The following is a 17482-nucleotide window of genomic DNA, read 5'->3' on the forward strand; positions in this document are numbered from 1 at the left end:
AAAATAAACACCAGCCATAGGCTTCGTAGGACGGAATGTCGCCGTGCGTTTGTTTTGGATTTTGCTTTTATTTTGACAAAAGACTTTTGGGGGAAACTGAACTGAGCTGATAAGACATTCAGGATGGCGTCAGGACGGCGTCAGGACGGCGTCAGGACACGCCGTGCCTTTTCTTGCACTGCTGGGAAAAGTTACTATCTCCTTTTATGATGTCCTCTTCAGTAAAACTGTTTTTATATTCTTTTATTTTCAATTTGGCATTTACAGCCCATGTTATATACGATGCTCCGCTCCCACCCGATAGCGCGCTTTTCAGGAGAACCATCACTATAAACCCAGCATAAACACTCTTATCTTTTAGAGGGGGTTATTAGAATTTAATTACAGCCCGAGTCAGTCAAGGGTGAAGTGGCTGGTCAGGATGTCACTTCGATACTGTAAGTTTGGGACGCTAAGGTCCACCTGACTGTAAGACGTAGTCACCAAATTTTCTAAATCAGACGGACTGCTGTCATCATGATACTACAACAAACTTTTTTGCTCAAACATCTTATGTATGGTGATGATCGACCTGATGCCAGCAGGACGCAAAATAGTCGAGACAGGTAGTAATGGTGCTTGGACTGCTGTGGCGCTGTTTCCCCAGCTCAAGTCCCAGATCAAATTTTACTACAAAACCAATCATTGAATCCAATCTTACTGTCATGCGAGCTAACAATAGTACCTTAGCAATCGAATGGTAGTTCGCGATCAACATATTGAGCAGCCCTGCACTGAATTTTTTTAACTCGACATTGATCCTTAAATTAATACGGATAGCATTTGGGCTAACTTATTTTCAACTTTACTATGATGGCAGGCCACCAATTACGGGTCTGGTGCCTCTAGCACCCTTGATAGACGTGTAACCACTCTTAAAATGAGTTTATCACCAGTAGATGTCCCATCCGTTTGTACTGGTAGAACGGCAATTGAAGAGGTTCCACCTTGATTGTGCGACACTGTCTTTGAAAAAGACAAACATTGATAACCGAGCTTCCTATCGGCAACTGGGGAGACTAATAACATTTGAAATGTGGGAACATCTGGCGTCCTCCCGATACGATTCGCTCAATTGTGAGTGCAAGTGACGGCCCTAGACGTCCAATTTTTTTTCACGAGCACCCTCGATGGTGGTTAATGAGTTAACGGGGGCTGTACTCTAGTGGAAATCTTCATTCCGGTGAGAGATTTTGATGGGATTGGTTCATTTGGTGGTTTAGATGCAGGTATTGCTGCTCGTTATTGAGGAGGCCATCGATAATGGCAAAGGACCGCCCTCATTTGAATGCCGTTCTTCAGAAATTCCATTGAAGTGCGCTTCCGAGTGACTCATCCGGTCGCTCGTCTCTCGTTAGCGATGTTGACGTTCTGACTGTGAGCCGGCGGCGTTTTCGTCTTTCGGCTTTTGGACCGTTCAGAAAAAGATCAAAGGCACTTTCTGTCTGTTTCGGAGCTCCTCCTTGCCGCTGACATACGTCAGATCGGATTTGACGCCGGCTTCGCGTCAGGTTTTGTCGGCGCACGTTGCCTGCCGCTGCCATTTTGAATGCTTTGCAGGATCCAGCCACAATTGTTGCCTTCAATGGGCTTCGCTCGAGTCTTGTCGACTATTCATAAAAATAAATTAATACTGAAATGAGAATTGACTGAATTTAAAATACTCATTTGCGAACATAACACGGGTAGGGAAGAGGATTAGGGTGAGTGAGAAGAAAAGATCATTCAGATTTATGTCTTTATTGTCAGAGTTGTGGATATATAAAGTCAGAATTGTTTCTTCAGTTGTCAGAATTTTAGGCAAAACCCCTAAATTCAGAATTCTGACTTGAAAGTGACAATTCTGAGAAAGAACTGAGAATTTTGACTTTCTGAGAATAAAATCCAAATTCTGAGAATGGAGTTTTGCCTTTAGGTTCTGACTCATTTCAAACATTGACGCTCTCTGAAACACACGCTTCGAAATTGCCTTTCAAACTCAAACTTAAAACCAACCTTTGTTTCAAACGCTTATTTGAATCTCAACTCACTTTCTCTCGTTTTTGTCATATCTCAAACAATTTGTCTCGTTTGCTTTCGTCTCAGAATCAGCGCTCCGGTTCCAAGACGAAGCCTACCTCAAGCATGTCCACGGCTTCGATGAGGACCAGCAGGACTTGACCCTATCCCTAAGCTTCAAGACCTTTCAGCCAGACGGTCTCCTTATGCTGGCCAACGGCACCGATTGGGCGAGCTTGCAGGTACAGTCCGTGGTTGGCTTTCTTTGGTCCTATTCGTTGAGACTGAGAAAAAAAATCATATTCCGACTAACGTAAAGTCTCCTCAATTTGTTCTAAAGAGGACACGGGAAGTTTTGGCTTAAAACCTTCATTTCCAACTTGTTTTAGTCGTGCTTAACAGGTTTTGACCCGTTTCTCCGAGCCCCGTGAAATTTGGTTGACGTGTCTATCGCGAGCGAAAGCGGCATGACGCAGCAGGCTAGCTACAGTCGCCTGTGGCGCCAAGCTGTAGGGGCCTCGGGGCATGGTCCGCGTCGGCCTATTTCCATGGCAGAGCACCGCTTAACAGTACAAAGACGGCAGAACACCCACGTAGGAGCTGTACTTACCCCGCTTCTAATACGTAGACACCGATCCGTATCAATAACAGTTCGAGTATTGTGGAGGATTGCTTGAATTCAGTGTGTTCAACCAGCCTGGTGTAGATGTTTTTGCAAAGTGGGAGGAAATCGGAGTACCCGGAGAAAACCCACACATGCACTGGGAGAACACCGGAAGATCTGAACGCAACAGCGATTGAATCGTTGATATCAGACATGTGGCTTTGCTAACCACTCGTTCACAATGCGGCTCCAAATGGCGATATATCGCAATATTATTTCCGCCAAGAATCAATATTTTATTTTGAAAAGATGCCACGGTTTAATAACCCAACCAAGATCTCGCATCAAATCATAAACTTTCCATTAAGCGATAAAAAACTACAAATATGTCACATATTTACTCACATAGGGTACATCTAAAATTTGCTCCATAGTGGACGGCGTGTCCAATCAATATGCAGATGTCGCTGTACGACGCTGACAGCTTGACTGTCGGGTACATTGCTTGCTGACGCGCTATATTTATATAGTAAAAGGGGAATACGCATGCTTAAAGCCTAACAATATTAGCAGTCGACGTTTTTGTCTGCTACGAGTGACCGAGATGATCGGGATTAGAGCCCAAATGGGTAAAACCAGATCGCTTTTACAAAAAAAGTACTTAAACATTCCCGTACAAAAGCTGTTATATGGTCTACACATTTTGCAATGATCAAAAATCGTATAAAATACGGAAAAACGTATAAGTTGACAGGCACGTGATTGGACATTTAGCATCGTAAATGCTACGGAAAGAGTTCAAGGTCAATTCAAACGTGAAGGGGGTTGTCGACTATTATCTCAGTGATTTTTCTAACATTTCAACAACCCGACCCGAGGATGCCACGTGACACGGCTCCTGGTGAAAAGCGTCTCCCGACTTTCTAGGACGATCTGACGCGGAAAGGTCCCCGAAAAGGACATTTTAGCCGTCAATGGAATGGGCTCTGGAGCCCAACACAACAAAGCTGGAACGGTGTAACGCTTTGTATTGTATGCTCCGGCCATGAATAATTCTCTGAACAGATGAAGTGCCGCGTGATGCCGCCCCTCGCGGGGGCTCGTCGCACGCGGGCAGAATATTCAATCACCCTGATTCTGGGAAGAAGAAAAAAACCTTCAAAAGGACACCTCATCCCGCGCCGGCAGCGTGGCACTCCTGGGTTTTAGAGGCGCATTAAGACGGATTCACAGGGAGCGGGATGGACTTCACAGGGAATTTTTGAAGATGGTCATCTATAGGCTACCGACTCAGGTTTTTTGAGGAAAGGGTTTGACAAAAACAACCAATAGAACTAAAGAGATGTGTGAAGAAATCAACTCAAATTGGGGTCTACTTTCTCGGAGTTTTATCCCAGCCGATAAAAAAAAATGGAACGTGGCCCATATTTACTCACATAGGGCGCACTTAAAAGTCTCAAATTTTCTCCAAAGTGGGTGGGGTGGTCAATCAGGGGTACTCGGACGTTTGGTCGTCCGGACGTTTGGTCACCTGGACGTTTGGTCGCCGGATGTTTGACAACATGACAGAGAGTTTACTGTTGAAACCAGCTCTCAAAATTATATTCATGAGAGAGTTTAATATCTAAATATCTACTGTTGAAACCAGCTCTCAAAATTATATTCACCCGGGCGACCAAACGTCCGGGCGACCAAACATCCGGGCGACCAAACGTCCGGTCACGGGCCAATCAGTATGCACTAAATTCAAGATTGTGTAGATGTCGCTGTATGACGCTGACAGCTTGACTGTCTGGGTACATTGCTTGCTGACGCGCTATATTTATATAGTGAAAAGGCGGAATGCGCGTGCTTAAAGCATGAAAATATTAGCAGTCGACGATGACATTTTTGTCTGCTAACAGTGAACAGTGAGACAATCCGGATTAGAGCCAAAATGGGTTAAATGAGATCGCTTTTACAAAAAAAAACAGAAAAAAATCCCATACAAAAGTTGTTATATGACGTACACCATTTGAAATGATCAAAAAACTGTCAGTTGTAGTCGACTGCTGTTTGACGATACATATATTTTTGTTAACCAGCTAACTAACTAAATAACTCGCTAACGCCCATCATAAAGGTTTGCTGTATTTGTTGTCAGAAATATTGCACCGAAATAATTCCTAGTCTAATGGTTTTTAAATATTGTAAAAACTGATTTTTTTTCCACTTGGAAATAGCTTTTTTTAAGTTCAATAGTTGTTATCATAGACTGATTTCCTGATGACAATTATTATCTTCATCTGTACCCAAAGGAGTGCGAGAACACAAAAACTGGAAATTAAAAATTGTGTAAAAACGAAGAGGGAAAAAAACGTATCTGAAATTCATCACCTGAATTCATCACTTACATTCTGCCCCTTGTGTTTTTGGATATGAAAACCGTGCGAGCGCGTGTCGCCGATCTAATTATTTGATTGTGGAAAGGCGCCTCCCACGTTTTAATTGCCGCAAACCTGAACGGCGACGGCGAGTTGACGCATGTCACAAATCCGTTTCATTCTCTTTCCCAACGAGACCGTCCGTCTTTTGGACGTTTTGGAACGCACGCAAATACGCGGGTTAGCGCGAGCCAAGGACTCGCCATGGGGAACCCCGCTGTGCCAGTTAATGTGGCCATTCGCTGGCAAGATGGCTGCCTTGCATGCCAATGAGTTCCTCACCCGCTGGCGAAGTAGTAAGAGAGCTCTATAAAGCATTCTATTTTATTCCAGGCCATTTTTTTTCCGGCCAAGTCGTAAGAACGCTCTATATAAAGCTTGGTCTTTTATTCCTGGGTATTTTTTTCTTTTTTACAAAAATCCCGCGGCGCACGGGAACCCGGAGTGGTTGATTTATGAAGTCGCGAAGCCGGCGGGCTTTTCCCGTCCCGCGGGAAAGCGGGCGGGCTCGGCGCCGAGCCGCGCGTGGTCCGCGACCGATGCGGTAAATCCTCCGAACGGCTGGTCTTGAAATATCTGGCGGCAAAGATGACACGCGGTGATGTAAAATAGATTAGGAGGCCAGGCTGCGTCTTGTTCAGCCGCCAGCACTCGCGCGGCATCTTTGCGAGCCAGCGATAAGCACCCTGGACATGTTTAAAGTCGCACCGTGGCTCTCACCCACATGCTCTGCCGACTCCAAACAACCAACCGACCTGCCGCAAACCCCGTGGCCTTGGACACGAGTGGAACGCTCTTGGTTCCAGTGGCAGTGTGTCAAACAATCGAATTTCTGTAGTAAAAATGGCAATTCCTATTCATTCATTTATTCATTTTCTGGGGCGCCCCGGAGGATAAGTGGTTAGGGCGTCGGCCTCACAGTGGGGGATCTGTGTTCAAAGCCAGGTCGGTCCACATGTCTGGAGTTGGCATGTTCTACCCGGCCCTGCGTGGGTTTTCTCAGGGTACTCTGGTTTCCTCCCACATTCCAAAGAAATGCATGGTAGGCTTATTGAATACTCGAAATTGCAGAAAATGAATAATCAATAAACAACATAATAAATAAGTAATGGTGTATATCACATGTGTCAAAGTGGCGGCCCGGGGGCCAAATCTGGCCCGCCACATCATTTTGTATGGACCGGGAAAGTAAATCAAGAGTGCCGACTTTCTGTTTTAAGATCAAATTAAAATGAAGAGTATAGATGTATATTACATTTCCTGATTTTCTTCCTTTTAAATCAATAATTGTAATTTTTCAATCCATTTTTTCTGTGTTTTTAGTTTATAAAATCTAAAAATCTATAATAAAAAAAAGCTCAAATAAACATTGTTTTAGATCTATGAAAAACTGAATATTCAGGGCTTTTAATCCAGTTCTTTTAATTCATTCATTAAAAAAAATCTAAATATTATATCTAAAATGGTCCGGCCCGTATGAAATCAAGTTGACGTTAATGTGGCCCGCGAAGCAACCTGAGTTTGACACCCTTAGATAAGTAGTCAACCGTGAAGCCCTGAAGAGATTTTGAGTTGAGAACCGCGCAAACTCTCCGACTGACCCATTGGTTTTCTCCACTCAGGTGAAGGACGGCCATCTTCATTTGGCCTTCGGTTGCGGAATGCAGCCCCCCTCCCAACTGACCCTGGCCTCCCCAACGCTATCGGACGGTCGCTGGCACCACGTCCTGCTAGAAGTGCGGCCTACGTCCTTGAGGCTGACTTTGGACCAGCGGCAGCCGGCGTCCGCCGAGCTGACTTCGCCGTGCCGCCTGATGCTCGCCGGCGGCTCCCTCCTTTTCGCCGCCCGCCGCTTTCGCGGTTGCCTGGACAACCTGGAGCTCAACGGCGAGTCCATCCGAGCCGGGGACCAGTCGGGCAGGGGACGGGTCTTCGGGGTCTACGAGTGCTGCGGTCGAGGGGGACCTTGCGATGATAACCCTTGCCAGAATGGAGGAACCTGTCGAGAGGAGCCCAATGGAGGTCAGTCACTTCCTGCACGTTTTAGGCCACTTCCTGTTCGTCTCGTCTTTTCCGGGTCACTTTTCCGTCGTAGTAAAAGAAAGCCGGCATTAGAAATAAATGTAACAGTGGAAAGGGCAGTTTTTAGCAAAAAGCGTACAGTAATCCCTCGATTATCACGAATTCACTACATTGCGATTATTTTCCACTATTAATAATTTAAAAAACAATACATATATATATATATTTATTTTTTTCTAAGTTCAAAATGTAAAAATCCACGCTGAAACTTGTAAGCGGAAGCCACTTTGACGAAAAAATAAATAAAAATGAAAAGTTATAATAGGGGTGACCCTACTTTGCGATTTCCGCAACCGGAAATGTTGGGGCCAAATTCAAGATGGCGTCAATGACAGGAATCGGAAGCGTGCAAATGAGGGGCCTTTGAGTAAATCCATCCCAGAGTGGTTAGCACAACCACCTCACAGCTCTCCCCCAGGCTTGCATGGCTTTTGTCCGGGTACGCCAGTCTCCTCCCACATCCCCAAAACACGCAGCGTAGAATGATTAAACGCTCTAAATCGTCACCAGGCATGAACGTTAGCGTGAATGTTCTCCTTGCGCCTTGGGATTGGCTGGCGACCAATTCAGGGTGTCCACTTGCTGGCAGGGATGAGCTCCAGCGCCCCCACTACCCTCACATAAGCGGCTCAGAGCATAAATGAATAAGAAATAGCAACCCTTGGCTTGACACCTGTATTCCATTTTTCGCTTCTATTGTTTGCGCCAAGCAATCGCTGCCCTTTGGACGACGTGTCCATCTTATTACTGTGCCACGGTAAAATATTCTATTTGGCTCCCAAGAAGAAGAAGAAGAAGAAGAGGAGTGCAGTGTACGAAAAGGACAAGCTGAAGTCCCGTGCTGACCCTCATTAGCATTTTTTGGGCTTATCACTAATTGGCGGGCGCGTGGCTTCTTGCGAGCCAAGATTGCAGCTTCTCGCGCTTTGCAATTCGGAGCGCCACTGATAAACATCACGTCTGAAATCTTTCACTTTGACACTTTTATTAGGGCGCGTGCACGTGGGTGTTTGCATGAGTGTGTGTCCGTGGCCACTCAGTGTGAAGAATGGAACACAACAAACAGTCCCTTAAGCTCTTAACGTGGCTATAACTGTTAGTTTTTTGCTGTTTATCATCTGACGCACACACACGCGGAGTCCTTGTGCATGTAACAATGACTGTTATTTGCCGGAGATAATTATTTACTACACTTGAAGTTACTTCAGTCGGCTATCATGTTAATCGTGGTACTTGACTATTATTCATTGGGTGTTCAATTGATTCACTCATTTAGTTTTACTCTCTAAATCAAGGGTGTCAAACTCGACTTGGTTCGCCAGCTGTATTAACGCATTCGATGCTCAATATTAGATATAATATTTCAAAAAAAAAAAATTAATCGGTTTAAAACAACTGGATAAAAAGCCCTAAATATTCTGTTTTTTAGAGATCTAAAATAATGTTTATTTGAGGTTTTTTTCTTAGAGAAAACGTCTTTTAATCATTATTTGTTCATTTCAAAAGGAGGCAAAATATATATTTTTGAATTATGTTCAATATTAAAAGTAGAAAACAGAAAATATTTTATATAATCATTTTTAGATTTTACAAAATTCTTTTTGAACTAAAAACAACAACAAAAATTGGACTACAAAAATGTCAATTATTGATCCAATGAGTCAATTACAGTATTCCCCCGTTTTTCGCGTATTTTGCGGGACACCACGAAAACGCAATTACCGCAAAAAGTGAAAAAACGTGGAAAACGGGGGAATACTGTACTGTATGGTTGGTTTGTAATACGTGATATAATAATATATAATGTTCTCCATGGGTTAATGTCCGGATGTTTCCATTCTGTCTCCATGTTGCCTTGTTTTGAAGCTTCCTGCCGACAAAACTTTTCAGATCATCTTCTCATCTCTTGTTTCTTCCTGTGTTTGTATTTTCTTTTTGGATGGCGCAGACTTTGGCTGCGGGTGCGCCGGCCTGTTCCATGGCACTCGCTGCGAGAGGGAAAACAACCCATGCGCCTCCCAGCCGTGTACCGGCGGACGAGCGTGCGTGCCCAAGGAGCGAGGATACGTGTGCAACTGCTCAACGGAACACGATGCACGGTACATTTTGACAAAATTTTTATTAATCTGATAGAAGCGTGGCTATATATTTGTCAGTATATCGCAATAATTCAAATGAAGCATTTATTGATTGTTTACTGATTTGCTACCCTCCAAGTTTTAATGATTGGACATCAATTTTTGTCAACGGAAATTGCGACCGTATCCAAAAACTGGAATTGACTGCAATAATGTAAATTGTAATGTAGAAAAAAATGGACCGTCTTTCACCATTTCAATTTTATTCCGTCCAAAACATTGCATCAGGCAGCGTCCACTTATATATATATATATATTTTTTAGCAATTATGGCTTAAACGTCACCACCAAAATTGACGATTTTGACGGAACAGATGGATAACATGCTAGCATACTTGCAAAAAATATGCAGCGGATTCTGGTTGTGACATCATCTGCTCTTTGGAGATTGTTTTTTCTGCCTTAAGCTAATTAAGGAAGACTATAATAGGAACTTATTTTCTATTACGTCATTTCTGTCACTTTTTCTGGTAGATTAGTTTGAAAACTCACTCTGCGCTTCCGGGTTGCTAACCAGTACGCAAAACGTTTTGGCAAAATGCACCTGTAGTGTTAACGAAAATAACACCCGTGGGTAGAATTGTTTTTATTTTATTTTTCTCCCATTAAAATGCAAGAGAACAATAATGACCATAAATTCACCATAGTGCACCATCTGGACACAACACCACTGAAGTCATTTGCATAATTGTACCTAACTAACTAATTAACTAAAGACGCTGCCAAGTCCCAAAGAACGGACGCAAGAGAATCAACTCTTTCTTCACTTTTCGTCATATACGCGCTAAACATTCCAAATAATAAAAGAATAAAAATCTTATCACGGCCATGTGAATGGTGGGCGTATACTTAATATTCATACGATATTCGTGCACTTAATCACATGACACTCTGCACTTCCATCGCGTTTACGTGCATGCGTGCGTGTGTCAAATGAACCCGGCGACTGCTCTTCGCCGACGTGATTGGAATGAAGGGTGTGGACTTTTCCCCTCCGCCAGCTAATGTTCCGCTCCCGCCTCATAATCAATTCCCCGCGACTCCCTCGATGGCGCCGCTGACGCCGAGAGGGTCAAAGGTCGGCGGGTGGCCGATCAAGAGGCGAGTTGACCGTTGACCTCGCTAAGCGACCTCTCCTGACACTAAAAAGCAAGAGTGGGGAGAAGACGTTGCGCGCGGGCGCCGTGCGTGTCCATCTCGTCAACTCGTCGTGACAAACGGGAACTCGACAATAATAAAAAAAGTATTTTTTTAAATTGTGACTCGGTGGATGAGTGGGTGAGTGGTTGGCGTGTCGGCTTCGCAGTTCTGGGGCCGAAGGTTGGATGCCAGGTCGGGCCTCGTGGTGGGGAGTTTGCATGTTTTTGTATGGGGTTTCTCCGGGTACTCTGTTTTTTCTCCCACATAACAAAAACATGTATGCTAGGCTAGCTGGTCGTTACTCGGACGTTTGGTCGCCGGACTTTTGGTCGCCGGACGTTTGGTCGCCCGGAAGGTTATTGATAATTACCATTTAAAATTGTTGCTCAAATTCCCTAAATACAAACTGCAAATGATTATTTAGTCATACTTAATGGCCTATTAATTATTAGGCTAAAGAAAAGCTCCAAATTTCCCGTACTTTGATTGTGTTTTGTTGGAGAACGTTAACGCGTTAATCATGTTCATCCGTGTTTGGCCTTACATTTAAAAATCAGCAGACTCCCGAGTTTCCCGCTGGCTTTAATTGGAAAGATGCCATGCAAACGAGACTTTTAATATTTAGTTTACCATGAGGGCATGGCGTGCATTTCGCCTTAGTGCAATGAACTCGGGTTGCTTTCAGAGAGAAATAACATTCGACTTTGATTGGAATAATGACAATTGACATCATCGTTTTCCAGGAGACCAAAATTTCCAGTATGGACGTTAACTACCGTATTTTCTCGCATATACGCCGTATTTGTCACTCAGAAAAATGATGACTGAATCAAGGGTACGGCTTATATGCGCATAAATTAGACTTGACATGCACAAAACTGCAAAGACGAAACGCCATAATGTGGCTGATATGGTCATTTATTTCAAAACAGAGAAAAGATAAACTGACAAAACGCTTAACAAAATGTATTTTGACATCTATGAATGAAATCCAATCCCACACATTCGATTGATAGAGTATCCTAGAAATGCGATACATTTTCTTACAATTTCATACCTGTCAACCTCTGCCGATAACTGCCCTTATAAATGATTATTGATTCCCCTTACAAACCCCCCAAAAACCTTGCAAACACCGTACGAGTCGTACGGTGTTTGCAAGGTTTTTGGTGGGTTTGTAAGGGGAATCAATAATCATTTATAAGGGCAGTTATCGGCAGAGGTTGACAGGTATGCAATTTTCCCTTCAAAGTAACACATTTTTACTCCCTATTAAAAGAATGAATATGGAGGTGAAAATGGTGAATCAGGGGGCGTCTTATACGAGAGAAATTGTAAAATTCAACCATTTGAAGGCAATTTTAAGGGTGTGGCTTATACGGGGAGGCGGCTAATATGCGAGAAAATACGGTAATCGGTTTGTTTTGTTTCATGTACTTTATTTTCAACGCCCAGGTGTCACAACGGCGTGGACATATGCTCTCCAAATCCGTGCCCCGGTGGATACCAGTGCCAAGTGTCCTCCGGATCCTTCCATTGCGACCCTCTGCCCCAGGTCAGTCCTCATTCAGGTCCTCTTTTAGAGAGTGGTCTTGACGGCAACGGTCCCTCCAAGGTGTCTCCGGTGTTGGGCTACATGGAGGTGATAGAGATCGGTGCCAGCGTGATGGGTCTGGTCCTGCTGGTGGCCATCTTTGTTTGCGTGCGCAAGCGCTACATCCGACAAAAAAAGAAGAAGGCCAAGAACAACTCGGATGGGTAATGCCACTCTATTTTTTGGGGTTTGGGTTTCACGTATGACCTTGAAATGTGGTTTTCAGGTTCGTGTCATCCAAGAGCCCGAAAGCTTGCGATCAAGAAGGCACTCACATGGAACTGAGGCACATGATATCGCCGGCCAACGACCTTGACCACTCGCTGGGTCCCCGCGGCCAAACGTCCGCCGATAAGTCGCACGGACCAGCGGTCTGCAGCGTGGCCCCCAATTTGCCCGTCAGACCCCCGTCCAGTTCTGACAACGACTCGGTCAAGAAGACCCACTGGGACCTGGACTACGAAGGTGTGTGCGCATGTGTCGCCGTACTAACGTTAAAAATCATAATCAATCATGTTAGACTCAAGCTGGGTGGCACATAAACAAGTTGGGGAACAAATGTAAGAAAATAAGACTCCTTTTAAGGGAACAGATGGTTGAAAAGTGGACTAAAGGAACAAATAAAACATTGTCATTTTTTGGACTATAAACTGCACCTACCAAATTTAACTAGAAAAGAGTTGTTGAGACAAAGGAACTACTAAAATAGTAGACAAAAAAAAATATATTTTTTTATACTAAGTTAAATGTCCATTTTCATGAATATAAAGAGGATTACAAAATCAAATTTCCTCTATTACAGCAAATGTCTGCTGTGCAAAATTGAAGTATCGAAACACTTCCAATTCACTATTGTACCATTTTACTAGAAAAGAGTTGATGAGGGGACTACCAAAATAGTAGACAAAAAAAATTACCATATTTTCACGACTATAAGGCGCACCCTCAATGAATGACACATTTAATTTTTTTCCATATAAAGCACACTGGATTATAAAGCGCCCTGTCTATTTTGGAGAAAATTTAAGACTTTCAAGTGCGCCTTATAGTCGTGAAAATACGGTATATATATTTTTTTAGACTAAGTAACAAAAAAGTGAGTTAAATTTCCATTTTAATGAATATAAAGAGATTACAAAATCAAATTTCCTCTATGACAGCAAATATCTGCTGTGCAAAAACAAAGCATCAAAACACTTCCAATTCACTATTGTACAATTTTACTAGAAAATAGTTGATGAGGGGACTACCAAAATAGTAGACAAAAAAATATATATATTTTTTTATACTAAGTAACAAAAAAAGTGAGTTAAATGTTCATTTTCATGAATATAAAGAGATTACAAAATCAAATTTCCTCTATGACAGCAAATATCTGCTGTGCAAAAACAAAGTATCAAAACACTTCCAATTCACTATTGTACAATTTTACTAGAAAATAGTTGATGAGGGGACTACCAAAATAGTAGACAAAAAAAATTATTAATATTTTTTACACTAAGTAACAAAAAAAGTGAGTTAAATGTTCATTTTCATGAATATAAAGAGATTACAAAATCAAATTTCCTCCATGACAGCAAATCTCTGGTGTGCAAAAACAAAGTATCAAAACACTTCCAATTCACCGTGGATACTTGTTAATACTTTTGACAACTCGAAGAAAGAAATCCTTTGAAATTCACCGCAGGTGTATGCATACTTCAGTATAAATTATGAATAAAGACCAGAGCAAAGAAAGGCTCTGTTGTCATGATTGAACCATAAAATAGGAACAAATATAAAAGCTAACGGCAATACTTGGAAGACTAGCGTCCAAGTCTCAAGGCGATTGGTTGACGGATGACAGAGTAGTAGGACTTGAACGTTAGTGTCCACAAGAACAAAAACAACCACTTAAGTAGCGGCTGGAGACGCCTGTGAAATAGGTTCATTTCCGGCCGGCTCGAAGAAAGCATTTCTTTTACGACCTTCATAAGAAAATAAACAGGAAGCCGGCGCGGCGACCTCGAACACGCTAAAAACACGCACGGCGCCGCCATCCAACGGGAGGTGAGTGTTTGGATACTAATGAAGATTTATGTACTCCTGCTCCTCGTTTCCTTTCACGCAAAATAGGCGGCGAATTACAAGCAAGGTCAGCAGCTGCCGCCGTGCGTTCTTTTCACCCCGAGAAATGCAAATAGCGCCGCTTTATTTCCATAATGCCAGACTAGGCCCTTTTTATCAGGTCTTCGGATACTTGGCGCTACGCGAGCAGGCATTTCTGAAAAGAGACACGTTAGAAACATGACCCATCTCGAACCGACTCCCTTGCGAAACTCGAAACCTTGTGGTGGTTGGTGGGAAGGACGGCGCCGATCCGATCCGCGATCGAAAATTACGTGTTAGGGTTATTATTTGATTACAATATTATATATTTGCTTGCAATGAAGAACGCTTTGCTTTACTTAGGATGATTAGTATACATTACATTATTTGCTTGCAACGAAGAACGCTTTGCTGATTATTATTAGTATATATTTGCTGGCAATGAAGAAGAAGGTTTTTGAGGACCATTGACCTCTCACACGGTCGTTCACACCGTAGATCCGGAGGACTCTCGATTGTTTTGACTGGTCTGGTCTTCCTTACCCGCGATATTCGAGGGATTTCTGTACTATTATAATGACAATAAAAGCATCCAATTCAATGCAATTATTTCCAACAAAGGGCGCCAAAATGAAGCATAGCATCATTATGTTATCAAAATCAAAGGAAAGACTGAATAGACGCTGTGACAGGTCGCTTATGATAGCCGAGGCTGTCTGATCCTGATGACACCTTAACGATGGTTAAATGTGTCAGATATTCATTTAAATTTTAAAGTGTTGAGTATTGCGACAAAGAAAACATTTAAACTAACACACTGGTTCAAATCTTCCCATCAGGTCATCTAGCCAATCTGGCAACGACGCAATTCTGTACTTTCTGAAACCAGAACCTATTTGAAAGTGATCCAACTTTTCTCTCTGCAGTCTATCCTGCCGATCCGGACTACTTTGGGCGGCCGGTGGCGGCGACGCAGGTCTTCCCGCAGTTTGACATCGTGGAAGACGTCTACTCGTCGCCCGCCTCTTCTGACTCGAGACGCAACTCTCGCTTCGGCGGCTTCCCCTTCCCGCTGGAGCGTTCGGAACGCCGCGCTCCGCTGCCACCCTGCTACGGCAATCATGACCTGGATCGCTTCCTGGACCCCAACGGCGTCCCGCTCCCGAGGTCGCGCTGTCCCGACGCGTACTCGGTCGGCAGCTACCGCCCGGTCAAGCGCTCCGACGGCGACGCGGCGGGCTACAAGCGACTTAGCTTGAGTCTGGCGGCGACCGGGTCGTCCCGCGGCGACGTCGAGCCGCCGCGGAGGCGGCCCGGCGGTGGCGAGCCACGCCGCTACGAAGGCGGAAGCTCGTTGGAGAACGACTACGGAAGCTGCGAGGAAGTCATGTTTTGAGGATGCTTTCCACGGATGGACGGACTGACGGTCCAATTGGTGTTCCAAAGCATCTCCACTGGATGAACTTTATTTTGAAACAACCTTTTTTTTTGTTTCATTTTCCCAACAGGCAAATCCGATCCACACAAAAAAGTGAAACTTTGGATTCTGAAATCGTCAGCTCCAAAAAAAAAAACAACCTGAAAGTTGACCATGAAATGAGAGTTGACAGGAAGTTGAAACGGACAGAAACTGGGCATTAAACGCAAATGGAAATGCGGAACGCTAATTCGACACACCTGACGGACGCTTCCATATATATACCTGCCACGGAAATCTTTCACAAGTCCACCTGGAAAAAAATGCAATTGAAAATGATTTCATAGGAGGAAGCTTCAGAAAAAGATACGGCGCTTGATTGGACGATGGCTCTTGTCGTTCTCAAATGTTCTTGCTTCCTCTTTTAATGAGGAAATGAAGTGTATTTCTAACCAAACTTGGGAAATTGACCTGCTTTGCACTGGTGATGTCACATCCGCAGCCCCACCCCTTTATCCCGATTGGCTCGGACATCAGAGCAGGTTACACGGCTCGTCGAGACGGTACCGCGTGAACAATCAAACAATCAGACAGGATTGTCTTGTTCGCAAATCGCAAAGACAGCGAACGTAGAACAGTTTAAGCACCCTACATTATACTTTTTTTTCACTCTGCTGAACTTCATTGAAATATACGGCAGTGTCAAGGAAACCTGCGATTGGCTCCAGCACCCCTTTTGAGGTTTTGCAGTTCCGAAAATGAATGTGCGAATGTCAACAAAGCACAAAAAATACAGGAAAATGTAGATCCGATCATTTTTTGTTTGAGCCTTTTTCCATAAAAAGACGTTAATACCAGCGATTCGGAACTCCGCCCCCAACTTTGAGGCCCCGCCTTCCTTTTTCAAGTCATTTCTCACATTAGGAGCCTTTGGACTGAAAAAAACTTTGAAAAAACGCGCCGTCAGATTTTCCAAATATGTCTTCTATGAGACATATTTTTGCATCACTCTTATTGTTGTCGTCGTTTCACAATCTGAATTTGGATAAAGCCGCTATCTGGATTTAAAAAAAAGAAAAGAAAGCACATATTTTTCCTTATGTCAGCACTTTTTGCGGCCATGTGAAGTGTCGTTGTTTTTTGTAGGTGAGAATGTCGTTGTTGCGTTTTTGTGGCGAGTGTTGATTTTGGTCCTATCAAATGTAAGAAAGTTTATTTTTTTAATGTTTCTCAACTGTGCCATTTTATCTTTGATGTATACAATAGATATAGTGAATATAAAAAAAAAATAAAGGCATTATTCTATGGATGGGCGCTCATTTAATCGGAGCGTATTTTAATACTTATTTTTTTAATTTTTATAGATCTTAGTGTAAGAGTCCTGTTTGAGTTCATTGATTTCTTTTTAACATTGCTTTCCTTTTCAGGGTCGCGGGGTGCTGGAGCCTATCCCAACAGAAAGACGAACAACAGCCTGGATTGGTCGCCAGTTACGCCATCACAACGCCACTGAGTGGGAATCGATCCCTCGCCTTTTACTTCAAAGCACCACAGCACCATCAGGTAATTGACTTTCATCATTATTTTTTTAAAAGAGACAGAGAATAGAAGTAGTCTGAATTTTTATTCATTTTTTTATTTAACAATATAGAAATGAAGCAAATGTATTGGGGTTTGTTTGGATGTTTTTTTTAAAAAAATGTGTTGACTTTAAAGGAAACTAGACTAAAATACTAATTATATATAAATAAAAATAAATCAATGAAACCGATTCGATTCAAAGAATATAGCTGGTTGACGCACGTACGTCCAAATAAGTTGGTGAGGTTTTGCGCGAGTAACATTTGACGAGACATCAAACGGCGTCCATTATTTCAGCACCTCAGGTGTCGTCATCATTATCCATTTAGACAGACGTGTCCAGTTAACGATGTCGGCGCTGCGGGCATTCCTGACGTT

The 17482-nt window shown here is 43.2% G+C and overlaps 1 protein-coding gene across 1 annotated transcript in view; it reads left to right on the forward strand.

The window, feature by feature from the left end:
• The window catches only part of fat2 (FAT atypical cadherin 2), a 70088-nt gene extending 54436 nt beyond the window's left edge, over nucleotides 1–15652 (forward strand). Inside the window, exons 22-28 of the mRNA XM_077609269.1 lie at nucleotides 2125–2279; nucleotides 6687–7086; nucleotides 9095–9245; nucleotides 11880–11979; nucleotides 12040–12182; nucleotides 12245–12483; nucleotides 15033–15652. Coding sequence (XP_077465395.1) covers nucleotides 2125–2279; nucleotides 6687–7086; nucleotides 9095–9245; nucleotides 11880–11979; nucleotides 12040–12182; nucleotides 12245–12483; nucleotides 15033–15502 — 1658 coding nt within the window. The 3' untranslated portion in view covers nucleotides 15503–15652. The remainder of the gene's footprint in view (nucleotides 1–2124; nucleotides 2280–6686; nucleotides 7087–9094; nucleotides 9246–11879; nucleotides 11980–12039; nucleotides 12183–12244; nucleotides 12484–15032) is intronic.
• The last annotated feature ends 1830 nt before the right edge of the window (nucleotides 15653–17482 follow it).

Source organism: Stigmatopora argus, chromosome 9 (assembly GCF_051989625.1).
Source record: "Stigmatopora argus isolate UIUO_Sarg chromosome 9, RoL_Sarg_1.0, whole genome shotgun sequence".
Classification (NCBI taxonomy): Eukaryota; Metazoa; Chordata; class Actinopteri; order Syngnathiformes; family Syngnathidae; genus Stigmatopora; species Stigmatopora argus.